Source organism: Fistularia commersonii, chromosome 35 (assembly GCF_037954325.1).
Source record: "Fistularia commersonii isolate RoL2024-O1a breed Wild chromosome 35, RoL_Fcom_v1.0, whole genome shotgun sequence".
Classification (NCBI taxonomy): domain Eukaryota; kingdom Metazoa; phylum Chordata; class Actinopteri; order Syngnathiformes; family Fistulariidae; genus Fistularia; species Fistularia commersonii.
In genome coordinates, this window is record NC_141318.1 from 3,460,774 (window position 1) to 3,485,202 (window position 24,429).

The 24,429-nt window shown below is 43.8% G+C and overlaps 1 protein-coding gene across 1 annotated transcript; it reads right to left on the reverse strand.

Moving 5' to 3' along the window:
• Positions 1–890: 890 nt before the first annotated feature.
• On the reverse strand, positions 891–7,877 carry gprc5bb (G protein-coupled receptor, class C, group 5, member Bb). Its single transcript, XM_086142430.1, has 4 exons — positions 4,711–7,877; positions 3,142–4,255; positions 2,752–2,864; positions 891–2,669 (listed from the first exon to the last, which is right to left on the reverse strand). Exons 2-4 carry the CDS (start codon positions 4,253–4,255, stop codon positions 2,625–2,627), a joined length of 1,272 nt encoding a protein of 423 aa, XP_085998556.1. The 5' UTR covers positions 4,711–7,877; the 3' UTR covers positions 891–2,624.
• Between the last annotated feature and the right edge of the window lie 16,552 nt (positions 7,878–24,429).

Here is a 24,429-nt window from a genome sequence, read left to right on the forward strand (position 1 = left end):
CATTCACTCATTCTTTCATTATATATAGGCCTTATTCTGCACTCGGGTGCTGGAGCCTATCCCATCCATATTCAATATGTTGTTTTTGTGATGATGATGATGATAATAGTAATAATACTCTTCTCCTTTCGGCTTTTCCCTTAGGCAAATCAACCTCCTCCATCTATACTAATTATATTACTACGACTACTATTAATAATAATAATAATAAATTATTAAAATGTTGATGTTGTAAGCTTGGGCTATTTGTTGTCATTTTTTGTATTTTGTCAATTTGCAATGGTTTGCAGAAGAACATTAATCCCAAATATCAAAATAATTAGCAGATTTTGAGAGACTTCATTATTTATTTAAAAGAATCTATTTTCTACATTTCTTTAACCTCTTTCAAATGTACAAACTTTCACTTTGAGTTTAACGTTAGCTTAGGTTTTGTTGTTTTTTCTTTTTGTTTGTTTTATGTTGGCTAAATGTTTTGATTAGTTTGGGGGGGATTTAATTGATTTTTTTTCACTTTTTAATTTGGATTTTTTAGTTTTGTTTTTTCAAACTCACCCCGCATCACGCCTCCGGCCCTTTGGAGAAAAAAAAACAACCTTAGCAGAAATATGAAAAACATTTTCATAAAGATCATTGATACAGTGAATAGACGATAATTTCAGTCTTTTAATGGGTTTGAAACACAATCCACTATATTAGCAAACAGAGTCTTTATAGAGTTTCGAATGAAATTATGTTCTGAATAGGCCAAGTTATGGTTTAATGACAATGTCTCTCATTCTCTCTCTCTCTCCCTCTATCTCACTCAGACAAACACACACACACACACACACACACACACACACACACACACACACACACAAACACACCACAAAGGACAGGAGTCTGAATAGAAACAAAGGTAATATTTAACAAGAAATGTGTCACTTTCTGTGCAAATCACATTACAGACATTCATGTTGCTGCCATAAAAAGGTGACGCCCACACCACCACCATCACCATTAGAGAATATTAAAAAGGTTAAACACTAGGATTTTTTTTCCATGTTTGGATAATTTACTAGATTAAACCACTTAATTCATTCTTTACATAAAATGTGTCAAAGGTAATACTTTTATACTATGTTAGAACACACGTCTGCACACAGAAGCCAAGTTGCTGACAACGTACAGCAGGTAGCCGGGGAGGGAAGAAAAAAAATCAACCGTTCTCTGAATTGCTTTTCATTTAAAACATTTCTTTTCCAAATTCATTGTTGTTCAAGGAACAGAATGTAAAACATTACCCTTAAAAAAAAGAAGAAATTATTCCCTGGAAGGTATTTGACGCAGATACGACAGGCGCACCGGTTGGTTCAGAGTGACTGCAATGCGTTGGCGAATTCTTTGTCTCGGCGGTGACAATTAGAAAAGTTAAAGGGATCCCAAGTGTCGAACTGCAACCCAAAATCACCCGTGCAGTGTGTGGACTGACTGCACCTCCACTCAGTCCGGATTTGAAAACGCTTCAGTAGAAACAGGCTAGATCTGGTTTGCATGGCGCCCGCTAGGTGCTAACTAGAACTACACCCGGGGATTCGAGTCCCGTCACCTGTTCGGTTTCAGACGAAAAGAAATGACAAGAAATCACCTCGAAAACTTTATATTACAATGAGCAAGAAATATCCTCTGCTTTTTATTTCGTATAAAATTGTGAGAACCGTGTGTTTTATTTATTTAAGTGCACTAAAGTAAACTGTTCCTCGGTTGCTATGAACTCCGGAGGTGATAAGAGTTTAAAAGTGTAAACGGCCGCTGTGCTTGAAACCAACAGTAAAACTGGAAATACTCTTCAACGTACTTATCAAAATGCTAGAAAACACCAAAAATACACGACTAGTGACAAAATAACATTGCTTTTCTTTGTTTTTTTTTCTGTTTTTCACTTTTACATGCTTTCAAAAATGATAGAAGTTGTCAAATATCACAATGCCCAGACATGTTCAGCCAGAATAAAGTGCAAGAATAACAAACCTCCCACGATAAACCCTGTACTGTATACTATATTAGCATGGACAGTATTGAATGGCTTTTCTTAAAATGATAAAATTATTGAAGCTCTCGTCGCCTATAAAGTGAAGACACTTTTTAAATAACCTTGTTCGGTCATTCATCAGAAGCTCTGGTCAGGGGAATATTGAGGGAGAAGGTCTGCAAGTTATGTGTTTTGTTTTGTTTTTTTTTACCCAAAATCAAGGGCTAGAGGGAAAAGAGAGCTATTAGTGAATCTGAATCAACCCGTCCACCATCACTCAGTCAGTTACGGCCCTTTTTCAGCATGGCGGGCTAGCGGCTTGACCTTGTTGGAACAAACAAACCTTCTTCCGGTCACGTTTTCGCTGCCGCGCCGCCAGGCTGATGATGGTACAGTGGAGGCGGATGAGAAAAATTCCATCCCAAAAATAAAAAATATGGATATCGAAGACATGTAGGCAGAAAAACAAATATATTAAATATATTTTGTTTCCATCTATTCCATCGGGTGTGATATGTTACGCCACTTTATCTCCTTCCTTCTTGTTTTAGGCAATAGGAAATCAACAAGCGGCTGCGTGACCCCGCCGTGCCACGTCCTCCGCCGAGGGTTACCACAGCCGTCGTCCGGTGTAGTTGATGGGGGCTGTGGGCATCTAAGGGGCGACAGAGAAGCACGCGGTGAGCCGGCGTATCGAGGGGGCGACGGTTGGAGGGGGAGGGTTGCGATGCACTCACCGTGCCGCCGTTCATGACCAGGGCCATTTCGGTCGGTTGGTAGACGTGACCTCTGAAGGCGATGCCGGGCCGGACGCTCCCGCGGCTGCCGTGGTACGTCCCGCTTCGCAGGGCTGGCAGGGCGTAAAAGAGAAAAAAAAAAACGCGACAGGTGTCGTCTGAGCAGGAAGTCAGGGCTGCCATCTGCAGCTTAGTTTAAATCCAGATCCGTAACATTTGATACAAAATGATGTCTAAAGGGGTTGCCACCATTTTTACCATCAGCTCCATGGCAACAGATATCACACGACACACCAATCCAAAAAAAAAAAATGCGTCAAATGTGTGATGTCAGTTGCAAACCCGCACACACACACACACACACACACCAGAAACATTACATAACCCTACTTGCGTTGTGCTCCTCCAGGGAGAAGGCCTGGTTGTCCTGGAAGGGCCGGTGGGAGTGTGCGGGCAGCTCGTCTCTGAAATGCGGAGGCGGTGTGGTCTGGCTGGTGTTGAAGAAATCCTGCGTGTTGGCCTGCAGGGGCTTCCGGAGACACAGGTGCGTTTCGGGAATGGCGTGGAAGAGCAGCAGGATCCAGCCCTGGATGACCAGGGCCGCCGCCAGCGCCGGCTCGTCCAAGGACCGGAGCTCTTTCTTGCCTCCCCCGCCCGGCCTCCCCCCTTTCCCTTTGACCCTCAGCGCCTGGCTGCCGTAGAGATAAAACCCCAGCCAGGCCACCCACAGCAACGCCGAAGCCAGACACGACAGGAAGAGCCACACGGCGTTGCACTTCCACCCCCGTTTGTCGCTCTCCCCTTCCCTTTCTTCCTCGCCGCCTCCGTCTCCCCCGGCCCCGAACTCCCCTCCGCACAGCACCACCCCCAGAGAGAGCCCCATGGCGATGAGGAGCAGCCCCAGGGTGTAGCTGCACGTCAGAGCAAAGTCCAGAGGGGGATATTCGCAGGCCGGATGGCCCTCCCGGACCACGGTCAGGAGGACCCACTCGGCAGAGATGATCCCCTGGACCAAGGCCAGCGCCAGACCCAGCGCCGCCAGCGAGCTCCCCGACGGGCTGGTCTTGCCGGCCACCAGCCTCCTGAGCCTCACACCCTGAACCAGCAAGCTGGAGAAGCAGAGGGCGAAGAGGGGCCCCCAAAAGGCCCTGCGGACCACGCAGAGCGCCTGGTTCTTCCCCACCAGGAACCCCAGGGAGACGGGGAAGATGCCGAGCAGCGTTCCCAGCAGCAGCAGGAGAGGCCCCAGGCCCGAGTGCCTGGCGGGGTCGGGGATGGAGCGCACTTTGACCAGCAGCAGCCCGGAGAGGACCAGGGAGGTGAGGCCGCCGCTGCAGGCCACCGCCTCCAGGACGATACCCCAGACGGACTCCAGGTCACAGAGAACCCTGTACGGGGGCTCCACGTCCTCGCCGCAGCCCCGGGGAGGAGGAGGAGGCGACGGGTGGGACGAGACGCGGCCCATCAGCAACAGGAGGCAGACGGTGAAAAGGTTGATCGCCATCTTAGAGACAAAGTGATGACCAGGGAGAGAGAGAGAGAGAGAGAGAGAGAGAGAGAGAGAGAGAGAAGGCAGGAGATATTTAGTCGAGCATCCTCATGATTCACGCTGTGCAGCCGCAGCGCCGGCTGACAAAAACCCTGTTACATATCAGAGTTCGCAAACACACTCATGCACTCTGAGAGCAGAATAGAACCGCTTTTTAGCACTGGGCAATGGTTTCCATGGAAACGAGAAGCAGCGTGGGCTGGCCGCAGCGCACGCCGGGCGCCGAGAAGTTGAGTTTCGCCGGCCAAAAGCACAGGCGCGCCGTTTATGCCGATCTGCGAGGACACCTCGGGAACGTGACAATACACAGACTCCAGGTAGGGGCGGCGTGACGGCCGGGTTCCGACATCAAGCAAATACACGGAAAAGGAAAAAAAAAAGACGGCTTCCAGACACCACCCGACACTCACCTCAAACAGATTCCGCCCTCGAACCCCAGATTACGGACGACGAAGAGGCATCGTGACGCCCCGTCGCTCGTTTCCCCTCAACATTTCAGCCTTGTTGAGCTTTTTTTTTTTTTTTTTTTCGCTTTGGTTCGGTCGGTGCGATGCCGTTCAGCGAGCTCCCCCGGGCGGCAGAGACACAGCCTCCATTCTCTCTGAGGAAAGGTCTCTTTTGTCAGACCGACAGGGTCCTGCTGCTTCGGCGACGCGTCCGGCGGCTCCGAGACAAATCCACAATTATGATGCATGCCTTGATACTTAACACACCCACATGGTCCATTATATTTTCTGTCTCCTTTTCACCCTTCTCTCCCTCTCCGTCTCACTCACTCTGTGGTTCTTTTTCTCTCTCAGTCCTGCTTCTATTCATTCTGTCTGCACCCCCCCCCCCCCCCCTCCCACAACACACACACACACACTTTCACGCTGACACAGCGGAGGCGTCGACACAGATTCAATCCCAGCCCCTGCTCCTCTCTTCACCCACGCCTGGGAAGCTGGGAGTCGCCAGGCGCACCTGTCTCGCTGTGCGAAACGGGAAAGATTAGTCACCCTGTCGCAGGTCTCCTTCGCCGTTTCCCACGCCTTTTTCCTCGCTCTCGGTGGGAGGGGGGGGGTTGGCGAGGCGTCCGCGTGCGCCGCAGAGCCGGGATTGGGATTTGGACGGGGAGGGCAGGTGGTCAATCCAGACACAGGTGAGCTCTGCAGGCCACGTGGCCCCTTTGGTTACGTAACAGCGGCGGTAGCATGATGTAGCCGAGCTTCGATTTGATGTGGAGGAGACACGAACCTGAGGGTGGGGGGGGGGGCACGTGGAAAAAAAAAAAAACGTTACTTTTCATCGCACGAAAATAAAACACAAAGAAAAGGATTTTATCCAGGCGGTGAGTCACTGCTGACATGCAAACCTTGGGGAGAGGCACTTCTGCAGCCACTAACAGAAAGATTAAGACTGACAAGAAATCTGCAGGTTGTGTGAAGCTCATGTTGGTGGTCGGTTGGGTGACCAGTTGGACCCAGAGGAAAAAGATCTCCAAGGACCTTCTGGCAACCCTGACCCTCAGGTGCGAGGATCTTAACAGAATCCTGATTCTGATTTCATGCAACGCATTTTGTTAGATGAAATTTAAAGGCCCGGGTGTTTGCGGCGTCTGCGGGGAAGCGTGCGAGTGTGTTATTTTTCCTGTCCTCTTGCGTCCTTGGGGGCCAGAGATCTAAGAAGACGTCGGAGAAGTGCTGACGGACATGGCGCCCTAATCTGGGTAATCCTGTTGTCACTATGGTCACAATCCAGCAGGCCTTTGTTAAGTGCTCTCTGTCATGTAATCCCGAATGATCCCGCCGCCGGATACCCTCTACATAGAGAACACACACACGTGCCTATTTGGCTTCTCATGTAAAAATTTGGGTAGCGATCAATACCCAACTGGCATATTGATTTTCAATTTCCCGTTATTCATTAAACTGTAAATTTAAAAAGAACCTTCAGTTTGAGGCCTGCGGTGTCCTCGTCACCTCTAGGTGGCGCTGGGCCACTTTGTGAGGTCTGATAATCTGGGCCTGGCAGGAAATAAATGCACATTTTTCCGTTTATGATGAGCCTCCGAGTAGCGACAGCCAGCAAACGCGCCCATTGCGCTGAACATGAACCTCAATTATTGACTTAATATATTCAAGTGACACATCCCTGCAGCCATCTGGTCTGCTGTCACATGGACGTTGCCATGGTTACCAAACCAGGTTTGCGAAACCTATAAAATCCCTTGAAGTAACACTTCGAAAAGTGCAGGAAAATGCAGTGACATTGTTTGAAATGAAAAAAAAAAATTTTTTGTACGTGCGTGTGTGTGTGTGTGTGTGTGTGTGTGTGTGTGTATTCATTTATTGTCTATACAAGGGTCATGGTTATGGGGCTGCTGACTATCCCAGCTTTTCAATGGGCTTTCAATATATACATATATATATATATATATGTAACATATATAACATAACATCTCTGCACACGTGTATATAGATATATATGTGTGTATACGCACAGACACATATGTGTATATATGTAATGTTCAATAACATTCTTGTACATTACATATAATAAGCCAGTTGCACAGCAATGCCAAAAAAGGAAGAAAATGAGCTGCCAGTGAAGCACAGGTAGAAAAGTAATAAATATCAGTCTCTATTGTGTTTATTTTTTTGTTTGTTTGTTTGTTTTAGGCCTGAACTTTCACTCGGTTTCTTCTGCAAAGATTCAGGTTTGCATTATGTCGTCAATATCAGGGGGAAATATCCGGTCCAATGAGACGCATCATTAAATTCCCATCCAAATGGATTTCAGCCGCAGAAAATCTGATCCATCCTTCCTTTGTTTACAAAGATCAGATGTGCTCCCGTGAAGGATTCAGATCTTACCAGAGGTTCAACACATGACACCAGTAAATAGTCTGACAAGAGGAGATTTATGGATGGAGTGAAAAAGGATGTGAAGTTAGTTTGTGTGAGAGGAGAAGTTACAGAGGTTACAGAGGGTTGGATGGTGACCCCTGAAAAGAGCCGCCCAAAGGGTAAGAAGAAGAAACGGAGGGCAGGGATGGATCTAAAAATTCTCATCTTCAAAACCAGTATATCTGGAAAAAATTGGTCAGGATCTGGTTTGGGTTGGTTAGTGTGTGTGTGGACTGGATGCTAGTCAAAATGGAGACGGGGGAAAAAGTCCCAGTGCCACTTGTACATCCAGTACATGCCACAATGCCGGAGTTCTGAAAGAAAGACGGTGCAATCCGAGGACGTCTGACGAATGCACAGGTGCTGGAACATGATGACGGGAGGATTACCTCCAGAACTGAGGATATGATCCTTCCACACAGGTGATAAAGGGAAATATTTATACCTCGGGTGTGATGGCGTTGCACCGGACTTAGGAACGGAAGTCAGGACTTGAGCCAAACCTGGCGTCCAGATGATCGCGCTGCCCCAGCACTCCAACGCTTAAACTAAATAAAGCCCTGAAAGATGAACACCTCCTTGAGCACTGGTGACGGATCAACCCACATAATCAGTCCGCTGCTAGTGAAAGATAGCTTCTGGTCATGTTTAACAAGTCCAAGAAAATGTATAATAAATCCATTTTGACAGCTTTATGTAACAGTGTGATAAACTACATGGGATCCAACTGTTGCCAAAGCTGTGAAAAAAGTGATCTCAGCGGCATCCGTGATTCCTGCAGGGGATAAATAATAAAAATTCTTCCCTCAAAGCCCAGTAGCTGTTCTTATTTTGAAATGCAACAGAGAAGAAATCTCCAGAGAAAAGTCCTCCGCTTGAGACCAAATTCAAAAGCGTGTCTAATCTCGAGTAAATGTATTTAGGTTTTCAAGCCTGCAAGCCCTGAAGTAGTTTTGGTTTTAGTGAGTATTAGTGTTATTACTTTAAACAGCGTGAGACCTCCATCCTCTTCTTGCATTACGGGGTAATGCTAAGGTGTAATGCCGCATACTGGCCACTTGAGGACAGGAGTGAGCCAGGAATCTGGTCCTGTAGACCTTTTTTATACCAGGGACCAATTTTGTGCATGAAAGTGTTTCTGTGGACCGGTTAGAGGCGAGAGGTTCAAATAAAAAAAGCTATTTTCAATTCACCATATTTACTCTGAATACAACAGTGGTGGGGCGTCGGGGCCTGCAAGACCTTCTCTGCTGGCCTAAAAAAAAATCTGAATCACAGATGTTACTTGTATTTTGTCCATGAATACTAATTAAATAATTCCAAATGGTCTGTTGACTTCCTTTCACAGCTTTTCCCCTGGTTGTGCCGCTTTAAGACATGCATTTTCATTTTAAAGAATTTAACCGATCACATTTCAGCCATCATCTGTTGCCAGGCAGGGTCAAAGTCAAAGAAATCTGCCTGGGGGGGCTGCACAATCGGTTCTGCAAGCCCTTTATGTAAAAAACTAAGTGTTGATGCCGCTGTTGCTTCAACCAATCAGATTTTGAGTTGGCGACATCAAAGCCTTCAAGCAGGCTACAGCAACGTCAGCATAGTCACGCCCTCTGATTGGATAGTCAGAGAGTTGACTCGTGTGCTAGCGAGGAGAAGCGTAATAGTGAGCTGCGAACAGAAATATAGTTGTGTTTGTATAATATCGGTTTTGTCAACCCTCAACGGCTGCAGGAGGAGAAGAAACGGATTAGTTGCTAATATATTGTTAAAGCCATTTTCTAGATGGAGTTTTGAAGAAAAGCTGGACATAGTAAAGAACGGTAAAGAAGCTAGCGAACCTGTCCGAACCAGGAAAAGGATTTGTCCGACATTTTCAAGCCACGAACTACGACCGGTACCCCCGGCTCACAGGCTCCAAGGTACACTGCAAATTATATCGCATGGGTTTGCTTGGAGATGAAATGGACGGATAATCTGTACCACAGAAAAATTGAACTCTTTTTGAGAAAAGACAGGAGGATGGATTTTGTCTACAAAATTTTGTATACAAAATTGTTTTTTTATGTGTCGCAGCTGTTTGCGATAGAGGCATTTATTGTGGCTACTGTCCGTTTTTGTGTCTCCCGCCACGGGACCGGCTTTTGTTGTCCCGGTTTGTTCAGATTTCACTCAGGGAAAAACGTCACAATGGTCAGGAACCGATCCAGCAAGAATGGTTTATTCAAAGTCAGGAAATACATTTACAAGATATCTCGGGCCAGGATGAATGTCACCCCGAGAGGATGGTTCACCTTCTCTGGACACCCGCCGAGGTGAGGAAGTTCTGGCCCCGAGCCGAGGAGGCCCGGTCATTTTATACCATCGCCTCAAAGGTCGGGTTTACTTCCTAATAAGGACTTGTTTTACACACTCTTGGAATTCGGGTACTTGGGGTGATGGATTACGTTCGGGGGTTGTTAGTGGATGAGGCGTCCCTTTGTCGTCACGTGATGCGTTCCCGCGGGCCAATTTAAACACTTTGCGAGTTATCTATCTGCCATGCACCTCTCTTTATACTGCATTTCTGCATAATAAGATTTTTTTTTTCATAGCCATAAACTACTTATTGGGGGGTGGATTGGTTTGGAGCATTACTGAAGGCCTAGGCATAAAATGCGCGGCCCGCCGCTTGAATACAACAATTATCCTTTATATTTGGCAATTACAATGTTAACCCTCATATTGTGTTAAGGGTCAATTTAACCCATTGGGTCAATGGGTGAAATGGGTCAAATTGACCCTTAACATAATACATAATGCATAAGTGCAGCAGTAAGGCGAAGGCGGAAAAAGTCAAAATAAGATCTGGAAGGTCTAATTAATAAAAATATCATTTGTATCGAGAAAAATTTCCTTTGCGGACCGGTACCAAATGAGAAATGCTGTCAACAATGACTTGGAGGAGGAAGAGATGAAGATGTTTGGCTTGGAGAGCATCAGTCCAAGCAACGTATTTACCTTATTTCAATTAAGACGGTGAACTTAAAAGTTACTATTATCAGAACTTGATATAAATATATATAAGTTAAGCCTTCCAATGTCCCTTCCCCGCTCCTTAAATTCAACAACAACATTCAACATGGAATTTTTTGGGTTTTGCGTTGATTGATTTATTTGATCTGTTTAGGATAATAATAATGATTTTTAAATGATGTGTAGGGGATTAATGATAACTTTTGGCAGGGAGAAGATTTGAAAGGATTTTCAGGACATTTCATCAGAGGGCTGTGGGAGGAACATAGGGATTCGGGTTCTTCATGGGTCACTGTTTATTCCTTTAGTTATATTTTCTTACGCAAAAATCAGAAACCTTATCTTTCGTGTTTTTTATTTCAATGTATCACATCAATCACTAATGGCGGCGGATTGGAAGAGGTCGAGCGATCGAATATTCGTCTTTAATTCGTTCTCGCATTGTCCAACTGCGGCGGCAGCACCGTCGCCCTTAATCGCGGACAAATCGGCCAACAAACAGAGTTTTCGATCAAAATTTGAATCAACCTGCGAACAAGGATGTTATTTCCCGAACACACAAACTTAATGCACGTTATCATGTAGCGGCAGTCCACGTTCGTTGTTCTGTTCTCCTGGTATAACACTTTTTTGTGCTTTTTTCGGAAAGTTAGCCCTCATTGTGGATCCCAAAGATGTTAAGATGTTGTAGCGCGACTACTGATGAAGCAAAGGTCTCAAATCTCGGAAGGAGATATTGTTAGTTTGGATTAATGAAAGCCAGCTAATTGGAGATTGCGTTAGCGAGAGTCTCCTATGCGAGAAGGCTTTATTTTTGCTGATTAACGAAAGGGACGTCGAGCACAAATGCCAACAAGAAAAGAAAGCACCAGAAACACAGAAATAATTGAACTTCTTTTATTCCTTTCGGTACTTTTGCCACAAATAAACCCATAAAAAAAGTTTCGAAAGAGTACAATATGTTTTTTGGGGCCTGAGAACGAATCAATGGGATTTACATTGAATTGGACGGGAAAAATTGAGTCAAAGGACGAATTCAATTCGTAAGCTGTGTTGTTTGTCGCTGTGTACTAAGGAAAATAATAAAATACACCCGGGAAGAAATACCTCACCTATTCACATGTCATGCCCCAATTCGTCTGACTTTCTTATTCCAGTTGGTCCCGGCTGCACACATCCTCCCGATTTTGGTTTATTTATTTCACTCCTGTCATTGCTAGTCTCACCCTCTTTCTGTTGTTGTCTAGTTCTGGTTGTGTATTTCTTCCCCTCACTGTTTCCATTCTGTTGTCCATTATCATCCCTAATGTCATTGCTGTTGTTGCTGTTGCTGTCTATTTTCTATCTCTCTATTTAAATATATATTCATATTTGTTTTTGGCATTACAACTTTTACGCTGCTGTGATGAAGGAATCGCTAAAGATCATCTTATCTTACATTAAGCTGAGGTTTTATTTTACAGTATAATCCTACCGGTGGGCTCTTTGTGGCCTCCCAGTGGGCAAATCTCAAGCAGAAGACGCTGACTTAGCCTCCTCTCTCGAAAAAGAAGAGCCGCTGACCCCGGGCTGGGACGTCAACTAAGGGTAAATGGAGAGCTTTGCTTTCTTCTCACTCGGTTCTAACATCGCTTGTGAACAAGACAAGGTGTTTAAACAACTTCACGCCTCCAACCTGCAGGAGGCGATCCGTCAGTTCAGAAGCGTTGACTCTCGTCCCGACCGCTTCGTTTGACAATTCACGGGTAAAATGCCACACTCTGAGGGTTGAGGACGCTAATCTCGTGTTGGTATCTGATGAAAACACTTAATCGGCGCCTTCCCGACGTGAATCGGATCTTGAGATCTGCTATTGTTTGCGCACTCCAATCCAGTGCGCTCAGAATATGTTTTATCTGATGGGAAAGAGAAGGGGAGAATGGTGGAGAAGAGAGAAAGGTGAAGTGTGAAGAAGAAGCATGGGGAGATGGAGATAGACGGAGACCGCCGACGGTGTGGCATTTCATGTCTAAACACGCCTTCGCCCCTTTTTACGAGATCTTTTCGTCCGACCGAAAAGACTCGGTACCTCAGCATGGGGCGTCCTCAGCTTCGAGATTTGCAGCCCGGGATCCAGGTCCACTGGGTTTTCCTGCCTTCAGGCTCCGAAACATGCTCTAATTATAGCGAGAAGTGATAATGCCACATTGACCGGGTCGGCGAGAAATGTCACCGTGATCACGGCCTGAGAATTCACGCTGTTTTAAGGTGTTAGGCCTCGCTAATCTGCGGGTTGTAATCTTGTAACTCTCCGAGAGGCTGCTCGCTGACAAAACGTGACGATTGCCTGAAAAGTCTGCCTGTCCAAATGTACTTTGGAGAAAGCACGAAATTCCCCACATAAAAAAATAATAACGTGCCAAAGCTAGAAATTCAGGGCTGATTGGATTCAGACATTAAAAAAAATAATAATAGTACTTGGCCAGGCTTCGTAAATTAAACATTGGCATTTCTTGTTTTTTCAAGTTGTGAAACTATATCACTGCACAAAAGAAAGAATGGTATTCTGAAGCAGTCAAACATCCATCGTCTGTGGCTGAGTGCAGTTTTTTCGTCAGTTCCATTCACCAAAACACACTTCACAAACTGCTCATCTTCCTCCGCAGAGGTTGACAAGTGATGCTCGGTTTGAAAAATATTGAGGCTTGTCTGCAGGAGCGGGCGACGCTGGTGTCGGAGTCCGATTCTCATGACTGATCTGTTCCTTCCGCAGTGTGAATCATCTTTGATGACACTTCTTCATCACTTCTGTCACAATGCTTTTTTGTGAAATTTGTTTGTGTTTTCGAAGGATGATAGAAAACATACCAGCCCAGATTACATGATCCGTTGGGGTGTATGAATCCTGGGTTGTTGTTCTTTTTAATCTTTTATTTTAGGACTGTGTTTCTGCTGTGTAGAGTCCTTCTGATGCCCAAAAATATGTGATATTTTCCATTCTAATTTCCAATTTCACATTTCGATAACTGTGATAGGAAAATTGTTTACGTGCCTTCTTAACTGCAGTTCCACTAGTCACCAGTAGATGGCAGTGTGGCGCTGTGCTCGTTTCGCGAACTTTCTTTGCGTCAAGTCTCGCGTTACTTCGTTTCCCGCTGCGCGAAGCCGCGATGAGCGGCAGCTAACTCCCCCCGTCCCTCTGTTCCTCTCTCTCCTGTTTTACAGGTCTGTAAATGTTTAAAACGTATAAAACACGATTATCATACTTGCTATCAGTCAGAGATGCTGTTGTGAATTCGTACAGTTGATTGTCTCATTATGACAGTTTTGTATGAAAGAAAAAAATGCAATTTTTCATTGCGTTGCGGTTAGCCAAAGATGGCGCTGGCTAAAACAATTTTGTTGAACGCCTTTCCCGATTTTTTGCTGGGTACTGTTTCTACTTTTAAATGTTCAACAATATTTGGATGTGTTTTTTAAAGCTCAAGTACTTTAAAGTTTATGCGTTTTTTCCCAATTTACTTGGTAAAATAAGTGGATCTGTGAAAATCCAGGAATCCTTAATTTGATATCTTATTGTAAGTTAACTTTTAAAAACAAGAAAGTTCCCATTGGCCCATTGAACTGAGGAGAAATTACAAAGGATGTATCATTCAACTGAGTTTGACAATTGCTAAGAAATGCGTCTTATGTAAATGCATGCGAGATTGTGATTAGCTCTCGTACTTAGAGCTAATCTTAGAGATCTTCATGTTGATGATTATATTTGGATACAGTTTATAAAAGAGCTGTTTTATCATGTATAATTATGAATAAAATTGGCTGAGACACCGCAATCAACTTAAGCATTTGCCACCCGACCAGTTCTTTCTACTATTTTACTCGATCTCATCCGCTCATGTTTTCTCAGCCCGAGACTTATTTTGTCTTCATGTTCTCCATATGCCTGTGTGGGCTCCCTGTGGATTCTCCATTTTCCCACAGTCCATAAAGAGTCTGTAGGTTTATCGGTGAAGTTGGAGGATTTTTTATGTGGCTCTGTGATTAATAGATGACAGGTCCGGCTTGAACCTGCTTCTTGCTCAATGACATTTGTGACTTGTTCTCCCCTGGGACCTCATGAGCAGGTTACGCTGTATCGATAATTACTGAATTTTAATCTGACATTGTGAGACAGGACATGTTAAGAGTTACTGGCATCATGCGCAGACCATGTCAACCACTGCTCTAAATAGATGTGCAGTCACATGTTAATCTTGGCTTTTTTTGCCCAAAGGCCATCATGGCATCCTTTGAGGTGACTGAGTTTACAAATTCTGTTAAATTAATTGAAATCAGGCCTAGCAGAAAGTCCAGTCCTAGAATGTATAATACAATCTTTATTGACAATTCTGCCTCCTCTCACTTGCCTGTGCTGGACACGTCTGGCCCTGAAGTGGCAATTCTGGTTTGGGCCTCGCCTTCCATACAGATGCCAATCTATGCAGCCAGTGGGCTAAAGGAGCACACCGGCGTTACAAGGATTGCTTTGCAAGAGTGGGTTTTGGTTGTGCTACCATATTTCTCATCCTCAATGAGGCTGGTGTCAAATGCCCAATAGGATACATATTTGTGCTGCAGACAGCTGGACAGAGGTATCATGGAGATACCTGTCTCCACCCTTTCCTGTTTCATCCACTAACTCTGCCTTGACAGAGCAACAGCCCTCGTGCCCCTTCCAGCTAGATGTTCCTCTGGCACCAGGAACCGTGCTCAAAACCCACAGTATGGATTTTAGCAGCCAACACAAATCCCACCCTTGTTGAACTAAGCCAACAATGTCCGTGTGTTCCCTCGCTCCGTTTGCTTTGCGTGGTGTGATACCTCTGCATGGCTGTAAGCATCATTTCTACACATGGATGTGTTGCAATAAGGTATACAGCATCTGAATTCAGGAAGGAATTGATCCAGTACTCAATTTTACTATCGGTATTTCTTCCCAAATATGTCTGTTCGATCTTCCTTCTGGTTAGATATAATTTCAGAAACGGTCTCTCAGAGGCTGAGGTTAAACTGTGAACCCAAACATTCACCGAAGTGGCGGTGAGCTGAAGAATACAAAGTTGGTCGATGATAATCCTTTCTGACAGAAAGACAATCAAGTAATTGACTTTGGGGACAAAGCTGGGTCTTTGTTGATTATGAGTCTGATTGCACAAGGACGTCAAAAAATGATTTCTTGCCACCCCTTTCTCTTAAATGCCAATTTGGAGTCCAACTGTAGTAATTCGATTGACACAGTGCTCAGCTCTACAGCTCGGCTGATACACACAATACATTTTACTGGGAGAAGTGTCTCGTATGTAATTAGCCTTTGAACAGCAAAGGGCCGTTCACACAGTGTGATGGAGTACAGGCATGTGTATTGTCAAATTGTCAGGGGCATTCAGAGGAGCCACAGCTCTTGACAGCTGCCACTGTTTGGCCCTTTGTTGTCCTTCGGTGGGGTCTCAAAATGTGCAGATACAAAGTTAATCAGAAGATGCTGCAGGGGATTGAAAAGCTGTAATCCTGTTTCTCTGTTTTGCCCTTTTTAACGGAGCGTATCAGGGAAAGAGACAAACTCACTGTCACACAATCCTTATTAAAGGACAACACAGCATAAAGAAATATTTAAACATTCATGAAGTGTTTGCATTAAGGTTTTATGAATGTGATAATTTTTATGATTGTATTTGTTTAAAGAAGATGGTTTCCCCTGTAAATTCTTTAAATGATTTGCTCCTCACTTCCTGATGATTTTCTTGCGACTTTTTAATGTAATTTATATGTAATTTATTTGTATAAATTTTAAATGGGTTTTCAAGGCATTTTCATCCTCATTTCAAAACAAAGTTTTTCCATTTTACCAGCAAACTTTAGTGATTTATGAAGACAGCGAGAGGCAAACCATCATTTTTGCCCTTACATTGTCTACGCAGTATTTCTTATCATACAGCAAGTATTAGAATAAATGTGTCTGTTCTTTTTTAGAAAAATCCCAAGGACGAATGCTGAAGGACTCATTTTTAGAATTTAGTCCTGAATGTGTCCACTAGGTGCCTGAGTGAGCTGCCTGATGTGATTCTGAGAGGAGGAATGCACTTCGTAATTCAGAGCTGCCATCTAGCAGAGAATGTTAACTGTACTGTAACTTAAAAACTCTGGCACATTGTCAGAAAGTCTAAGAAATGTCATGTTTCAGAGTCGATTGAACTTTTTTTTGTATCCGCATTATTTCTGCGCACCGTGGTCATCCTGTGCAGGAGCCCAAATCGTTAAAGGAGGACTGGTGAGTTGGTTTTCATGTGAGTCAGCAGATTCTCTCGTTCTTAGATCAGAACTGAATCTGGTCCACTCTCCCCAGGCGTTTTCACATGAAACCTATATTTTGCTGCAATTATTTTTTTTTAGGCTGAACCAGAAGTAGCTTTCCAGTAGGGCAGAAACCCTCGGGCTTTTGATACCCATATTTTCTGGTTGCCGTGGTTTGGGACTTACGACACCAGTTGGAGAGGAAGGAGTGGTTGAAGAAACGTCCAGCAACGGCAGGATGTCAAAGACATCCCGGCAGACTACTGGGCAATTCATTATTGAGGTTAACGCGCCTTTCAATTTCACCACGGCCTGTGCTGTTCTGCCTGCCACCCAATTGTGAACCAGCAACCTTATATCTGTGAGGCAACAGTGCTGACCTCCGCACCACCATGTTACCCTTGAACTGCTGTCAGTTATCAGCATTTTTTCACATCACGCTGTTTTTGTACGCATTTGTCAAATGTAGAATTTTAATAATCCTATTTATCTCTGTCTCCTTGTGTGAATGTCTAAACACACTGGAGCAGGTAAATAAATGCATTTGCAGGGAGAGTGGAAGTTTTCACCTTTGCCAGCTTTCTTATCACACTGATTAATGCATGAATACTAGACCAGGCTCAAATTTTATTTCACTCTGCAGATCCATCATATCCTATTTCCATCTGTCTCAATTTGTCATCTGTGCCTGTGTCCAAGATTGGTCTATTTTGACATCCTTGGGAAATCTATGATCAGCGATTACATGAAGAGCGGAGTAGGTCCGAGCAACGATCGACTAACCTGCAGGTCAATTGATAATGGAGACGGTGAGAACAAAACTACAGCCACCTTGATACATTTCTTGTTATTCTAAGGCCATTGTAAAGTTTTTAAACTGCCTCAGAAATGGGTCTTGACGCATGTCACATGAATGCATATGTAGGTAGTGCTGGTGTAACGGTGAAAAGGGGTTAGGGGAGGGTCGACGTGTTTGCAAGATGACACATTATGGTGCATGGCGTTATGAGTCAGGAGGGCCCAGTGGGTTTCTGATCACCTACAGCAGGATCCTCTTTGTGTATTATTTGCCCATAGGCTCTGTCACATTTGCTAGCAAGCAGTTGAATTAAAATGGCCCGCATTCATTGCTCATGTCCAACGACGTGACTAGATACTTTACCCTTGGGAAGGAGGATTCTGTTTCTCGTTGTGATTCGTGAAATAATGAGACCACAGTCCACACAGTTTGTCGGTTTTCTGTGAACACTATTTGAACAGGTTAAAAATTTAAGCATGGTAATCCTCGGAAGAGATGACTCAAAAGGCGGGATTACCAGACAGGAGTTCAACAGAAACATATTTATTGAAATGAGAAGAGCACAAAAAAGTCTGTTTCAGGAAAATGTCCAAAAAATCTGATTTTCTGTCATTTTCAGTCCTTTATTCAAAACATTTTTACAGGTGATCAGATATCAGGCATCATCCATAACTGACACACGATTCAGATACATGATTACTTAACACCGGTTCGTGTGAATACAATTAGGATATTGGATGTCATTCAAAAACAGAGTTTTTGATTTCAGTTGTAGCTTTTTCCACACTCATTTACAATTTGTTGGTTGTTGTTTCTTACACTTGTTTATCTAAAAACTTTTTGTCCTTTCGCCCATTTGGTTTTGTTTTGCTTATCCTGCTTTGTGCTGTGGCTGGTTTGACTTCCTGTTGGTTCCTCACCTGACAGCTAGCAGATTCCTTGTTAGCGCTGCCTGGTTCCCTCATTTTTCTTGCCAATCAGCTCTGGCATCAGTTTGTGTTGTATGGCTGTCTTAGGGTGGTAGAGCTACTGTTTCGGCTTGTATTTCAGCCTCCGGTCTTCGTTTGATCCTCTGCCTTATTGTTTCTCCTGGACTCAGATTTTTGCTTTTTTATGATATCTTAAAGCTATTCAGCTTTAAGCCTTTTGTATCTCCTGCGTCAGGCTTTTGCTTTGTATTAAATTCAACTTTCTCAACCTACTATCTGCATCTTTCTTTTATCTGTGTATGGGTCTCCGGTCCTACCGCCACGTCCCTGCAAAGATAAAATATCTCATCATTTCTGGATGGAGCTATTTAAATTATTCTCAAAGATACTTTGAGGGTGGGGGCCGTAAGATCAAACCTCACCCAATATTAATGACCCTTCGAGTACAGGAAGGGGCTGAGGAGACTGCAGAAGCCTCAGCGATGCCCTTCATCTGGCAGACTCTTGTCTGCCGAGAAATTCAGTCCTCTGTGGAGGAAGACAAAGAAGTGCCCACTGACACTAGAATAGACAGATATGTTTATGTTGCTAATGTGCAATAACATTACATGTTGAAGGAATTGAATATTTTTCCGCTCTTTTTTTGTATTGCTACCTTGTACCACTGTGCAGTGATTCTATTCCCTTTGTCTGTTCCCCTCAGGAGTCGCTGCAGCAAATCATCCACTGAAGCCTCTCCTCCACATCCTTTTCTCTCACATCCAGCAACTTCATGTCCTCTTTCACCACATCCTTAAATCAGTTGTCTTCCATCTACCATGTAATACCACTGTGCAGTATTTAACATTCAAACATGGTCAATGATCTACCACCATAGAAGTTCTTTTCTTTCTTTCTTTCTTTCTTTTATTCTCAAGTATTCTGTTTGAATGAAGGTTCGATTTGGCTCTTTTCAGAGGCTTGTTTATTCTTGCTGATCCCATTTTTAAACACTCCCCATGTTTATTTTTATTTATTACTTGTATTTCTTATACTGTTTCCTGAGGTTTGCGGCATCTGCTGTTTGCATTCTGCTACCATTTCCCCACTGTGGAACTAATAAAGGGCTATTTTATCTTATCTTGCCTTATCAGATTCCCACATATACTCTCAGAAATAAGATTCAGATTGTTTGGAACCCCTCCAACCACCTTTCTGCAAAGCTCGAAACCCAAAAAGTGTAAAATTCACAGTGCACTGTTGGAGAATGTTGGGCATGGGGTTCCTAGTCTTTCTTTAATTATTCTGCGATACCAGTTTTACTCTTGTTTCCAAGGCTTTACTAAAATGTACTGTTCTATCTTCATTTCCGATGTGACTATTCCCCAGTCCTATTTCCTTTCAATCCATGTTACTTGTAAGTTATTTTCTGAGATGTTCTGGTTTAATTACTTCCCCATTTCATTAAACTGGTTCTTTGTGATCATCAAAAAAAGCTTAATCTATAATTAGATACTATTGAATTGGGATAATATTCAGTTTTGAGTTCAGACACCGCTATTCCTCTATCTGGTAGATCAAAATGAGCAGCCAATAAACAAGAGCAGAACCTGCCATCTGAGAGGACGGCAGATTTTCCACTGCAGGGAAAAAATTCGTCTCCACTGAAAATTGAATGGCTTGTTTACCTAAATTTGTTGTAAGGCTTCTTTTGTTTATTTTGCTTTCCTGCGTATTTTTTGAAGCTCCTTTGAGTTCTACTGCCTGAAATGCTATGACACTGAAAGCTTCTGTTACCTTGGCTGGGAAGATAAAAATGCATCTGGGTCTCTGTTTGGAAGTAAGACTAATCACTTGTCACTGCCCCGGAGCTTGTCGGGATGGGAGGAGGCGGGGTGGCAGTGTCTACTCCCCTGTTGGCCACGACTTCTTTAGGTATTTCAGATTTGGTGTGTGTCGCAACGGACTATTTAAAAAGTTGATTCTCGGTTGTTTGTGCATGTCGCGGCACGCTGGTGGGATGCTACGCACTCCCAGCCTTTTTAAAAAATCTCAGGTTAGATTTCTCCTTGGGTTAATTGAAGACTAAATTAAATGGTTGAATGTCTATTTGTGGCCCAGTGTTTGACAGCCGACCCGCCTCTCCCCCAATGTCAACCGGGTCTGGCTCCCGTCTCCCTGATCCTGAATGCAAAACAAGCCGCACAGACATGTGTTTGTTAATACGCGTTTGGTGTAAAGCGGCGGCTCGGTTACGTTTACCTTTAGGTTCTCCAGACTCGCTGCATGAGTTCCACAGCGGGGGATGGCAGTGATAGAACATCTGTGGTGTCGGTTCCGAACGGGTGAAGATGAACTATTTGAAGATTAAAAGCTGTTGAAGGTCGTGGTGTGATTTGCATAGAATACACAGGTGGCGTGGAGTGCCAGTGGGTTTCCCCTCCACTGCCCTCATTGCCATCAGAAGCTGAGGCTCGAAAACAAAAACTGTCTTTGTTCCACATTTGGATGTCAGAGCCCCAGGGAATCTCCTCGTAACTTACATGTTCTGCATGTCTTCTCAGGAGCTCAGTGGTTGATGCAGCCTCTGTCTATGAGGCAGAACGATTGACATTTTAATACAAATAGTCAAAAGAAAGCTTACAGCAGGGGGGCGATAATACGGCCTCACTGGCATGTCTCCCGGTGACAGTCAATAGAAAATTAATTGAGTAATTTTCAGGAGCTGATATTAAATGTTCCACTGAGTTGCGGCCAACTGTCTGAGCCTTCAATTAAATTGTGTCAGATGTAAATGTACTAAAAGCTTTTAAAGTATGTTGACAAATCAACAAGAGGCAAACAACTTTTTATAAGTGTCAATTTTTTCAAAATCACTTGATGTTGAACAGTATTTAGGCTTTGTGATAAATAGTCCTGGCTTCGGGTTGTTTACTTTCCCTTTGTCTCCATATCTGGCCAGGGTACTGTGCACATCCGCGCCTGTGATGCTATCCCCAGAGGACCAAATAATATAAATTATTTTTTTTGCATTTGTCAATAATAAATGATATAATGCTCTTAGGAGTGTGTTCGTTTGCCAGCCGTTCTGTGTGAGGCTACATACAGTGGGTAATATTCAAGAGCCAACTTGACGTCCCGTCCTCGATCATTACGGAGATGAGCAGTCTCTGTAGACCTTCGGGGTACGCAAACACACACACACGTGCGCACACACGCACACACTTAACATACAGTCCAATAATTGCAAAGTCGTATCTGATTATGTGATTTCTTCCAAATACTCCTCTTTCTCAAGTAAATAATTAACCAGAAACGTTCTTGTCAGAGTGCGGATCATTTCCAAGGTCCTTGCGAGTCTCCTGAGAAATTAATGGAAATGCTCCGTGACATCAGCCACCACATGTTTAATAATTTTATGAAATCCTAAATTTGCCGACAGGTCAGAGGGCAGTGCGTCCTGAGTGAGACCACCTACAGTGGTGGACAGGACGGGAAGGCCCAGTGCCCCCAACTTCCAGATTCCTGCTCATTACGCAGAGTAAAACATGACGTGCAGTTGGCGAGCACTGACCTGAACCAAGGTGCGTTAAAAATCTTCTACAATATTGATATGAATGAACAGCGGTGTTTTTCATTTCTAAGAAAATGAGCTCATTTGGATCCACTATCTAACCTATAAATCTCATTTTGAATATCCTGCATCACAATGCAGGCTGGCGTTTCTTGACCCTGGGTGCTTGCACAAAAAAAACATTGATTTTTTTTTCTTTTTTTTTCAAACTTTGGTTTTCAATAAATAATAGTGAGACGAGGATACTGTGTTTTCTCTGCTTTTTATTATGTCAAAGGAAAAGTTAAACTAATATTTCAGAGATACATGCGTCACAAGGACCCTGGATGGGAAAATTAGACTTGAAACCAGAAGTCCAACCATCACTGTGTAAAGACTGCAAGTAGGAAATCCCAACAGGGGCTTGGATGTCAGAGTTGTTAACATGTTGGAAGCTCCAGAGCGACCGCTTACCATCTCCTTCTTTACAATAATTCATTATCATATTCCACGCATACAAGTTGGCCTTGATATCGCGTATGTGCATGCTGATTATGTGCCCTTTATTTCTAATTTGTTTTATTTTTAATGGGATTCCACCGCCAAAGACTTAAAATGTTAAGCCTGGGTCTTCATAATATTATCGTTTTCTTCATGATATTCATTATGAAGATAACCATCCGGTCGTTCATTTATTGGTGGCAGGAGGAGCTGGAGCAAATCTCAGCTGATATTGGGGGCGGGGCTATCCTGGCCCAGGTACCTGTCAATCACAGAGCCTCACGTTATGTAATACTCATTCACACCTGCTCATTATTTAAAGCCATATGTGGTCTAATTAAACTGCCATCAGTTTTTTTCAGATGTGTAAGGAAGATGGAGAACCTGGAAAGAACTCATGAAGACTTTGCACAGGAGCTCATTATGTGGAACAACCAGGGGATCACTGGAGTCAAACTGGGAACCTTCCCATGTTGAGGTGAGAAGGCTAACCACTTCATCACTGTGACACTTGACTTCCCAGTGAGGTTAAAAATGAAAGTTATGTCAGAATTCAGTTTCTTAGTTGATAGTTATATTTATTTGCCTCCCTTTTAGTGACCAACAGTACTTTTAGGTGAAAAACCAACCTTGGGAACATTTCTTTCTAGTTCAATTATCATTATAGATCCCCACATGCTCTGTAAACACCCGGCTAAAATCAGTAATGAGCAGGAGGTGTCAAGAGTCCAGGGATCGGTCTGGTCTCAGCGCAGACATAAACAGATTGGCAATGCCAACATTAATAGGCAGGGTGCAGAAGCAGCAGTCAGTCCAGCCCATAAGGCCTGAGAGTCAATGTGCAGAAGCATCGTAGGTGTGTGTGTGTGTGTGTGTGTGTGTGTGTGTGTCTGTCTGTCTGTCTGTCTGTATGCTTGTGCAACTGAATCTTTCAGCCTGTATATTTATCATTTCTTTGGCATATAGCAAAAGTCTCACCAGGATTCCTGTCATGAACCTTTGACTGCTTTTTGGCAATTAATCTAAATTAGCTGACAAAGTGAAGACATTGCAGGGTGGCTGACATGCATGTTAAAGACCGGGTTGTGTAACTTGCCCGCCATCCTATCAAGATGACTCTCTAATGGAGGAGCAAAGTGGTTGCACTTGTGTGGCGTGGAAGACGCATTCTCTGACCAGGGGATTTGACCAGGTCCTCTTGACCTTGGCTTGTGCCTGAATGTCTGGTTAAAGGAGCAGTTTGTTTGTGTTTGCATCCGACGCACCGTCCTTTCCATTCAGTTTCAGTGACAGATTTCGGGTGCGGGGGTTTGTGTGTTTGTGACAGTACCCAGGCGACACCTTTTTGTTTGGGGACAGTAGGTTTTTATTTCAGATAGAAACGGAACACAACACAGCACCAAAAACACAGCTTGGAAACATAAATGGATTTTTTTCTTTTGTTACATCACTGCATTAGTCCCACTCAAAATGTAATTATCCTATCAGCTTCCAAGTTTTTTTTTTTCCCAAATAAAACAAAATATAACCAGGAACTTGTTCAATGGACACAAGTGACTGTAGTTCGCATTTATTGAAAAGCTTGGACTTCACTGACCATCTTAGAAAGCCACAGTGAGCAATTAAAAAAGGATATTCCAGGGGGCGCAACACGCTCTCTGTGTTTCGACTGTGATCACTTAGCTTTAGCGCAGACACCGAGGTTTTGTGCAAGTAGCCAATCACGCTTAACCACATTACTACATTATGTTTTTACAGTAAAATCAACTCAGCCTCAGCGGCGTGGCGCATATCCAGCTATTTGTTGCCATGGTACTGCTTGCTTCGACTGAATTGTTTGACCATAAATATTAAAAACAAAGCTTTTCACCAGCAATATTTTGACACAAAACCCTGGATTTAGCGCCCCTACGGAGACAGGAGATACAAATGTACACGCATGCATACGACAGTGAGAACACACCTTATGTCTACCACCAAAAGAAGCAGTTGCATAAGGGGCTGGTGTTCATGGCGGGGCTACATGTTAGCAGATAGACTGTCTGCGGGTGGCTCGAGACACGAGTGAGCGAGCGGAGCTATTTTCCTAGAGCACGCATGGGACGGCAGTCTGACTTTACCCACAAAGATAAAATGGAATGCAAATGAGCTACATTCAT

What these genes read in the sequence shown, in the direction of transcription:
- gprc5bb (XM_086142430.1), bottom strand. Translation starts at nt 4,255, where the DNA reads ATGGCGATCAACCTTTTCACCGTCTGCCTCCTGTTGCTGATGGGCCGC. An exon ending in CCTGGAGGAGCACAACGCAA is followed by an intron (nt 2,865 to 3,141) that starts GTAGGGTTATGT and finishes ACGCCCTGCCAG; the next exon opens with CCCTGCGAAGCGGGACGTAC. An exon ending in TGGTCATGAACGGCGGCACG is followed by an intron (nt 2,670 to 2,751) that starts GTGAGTGCATCG and finishes GTCGCCCCTTAG; the next exon opens with ATGCCCACAGCCCCCATCAA.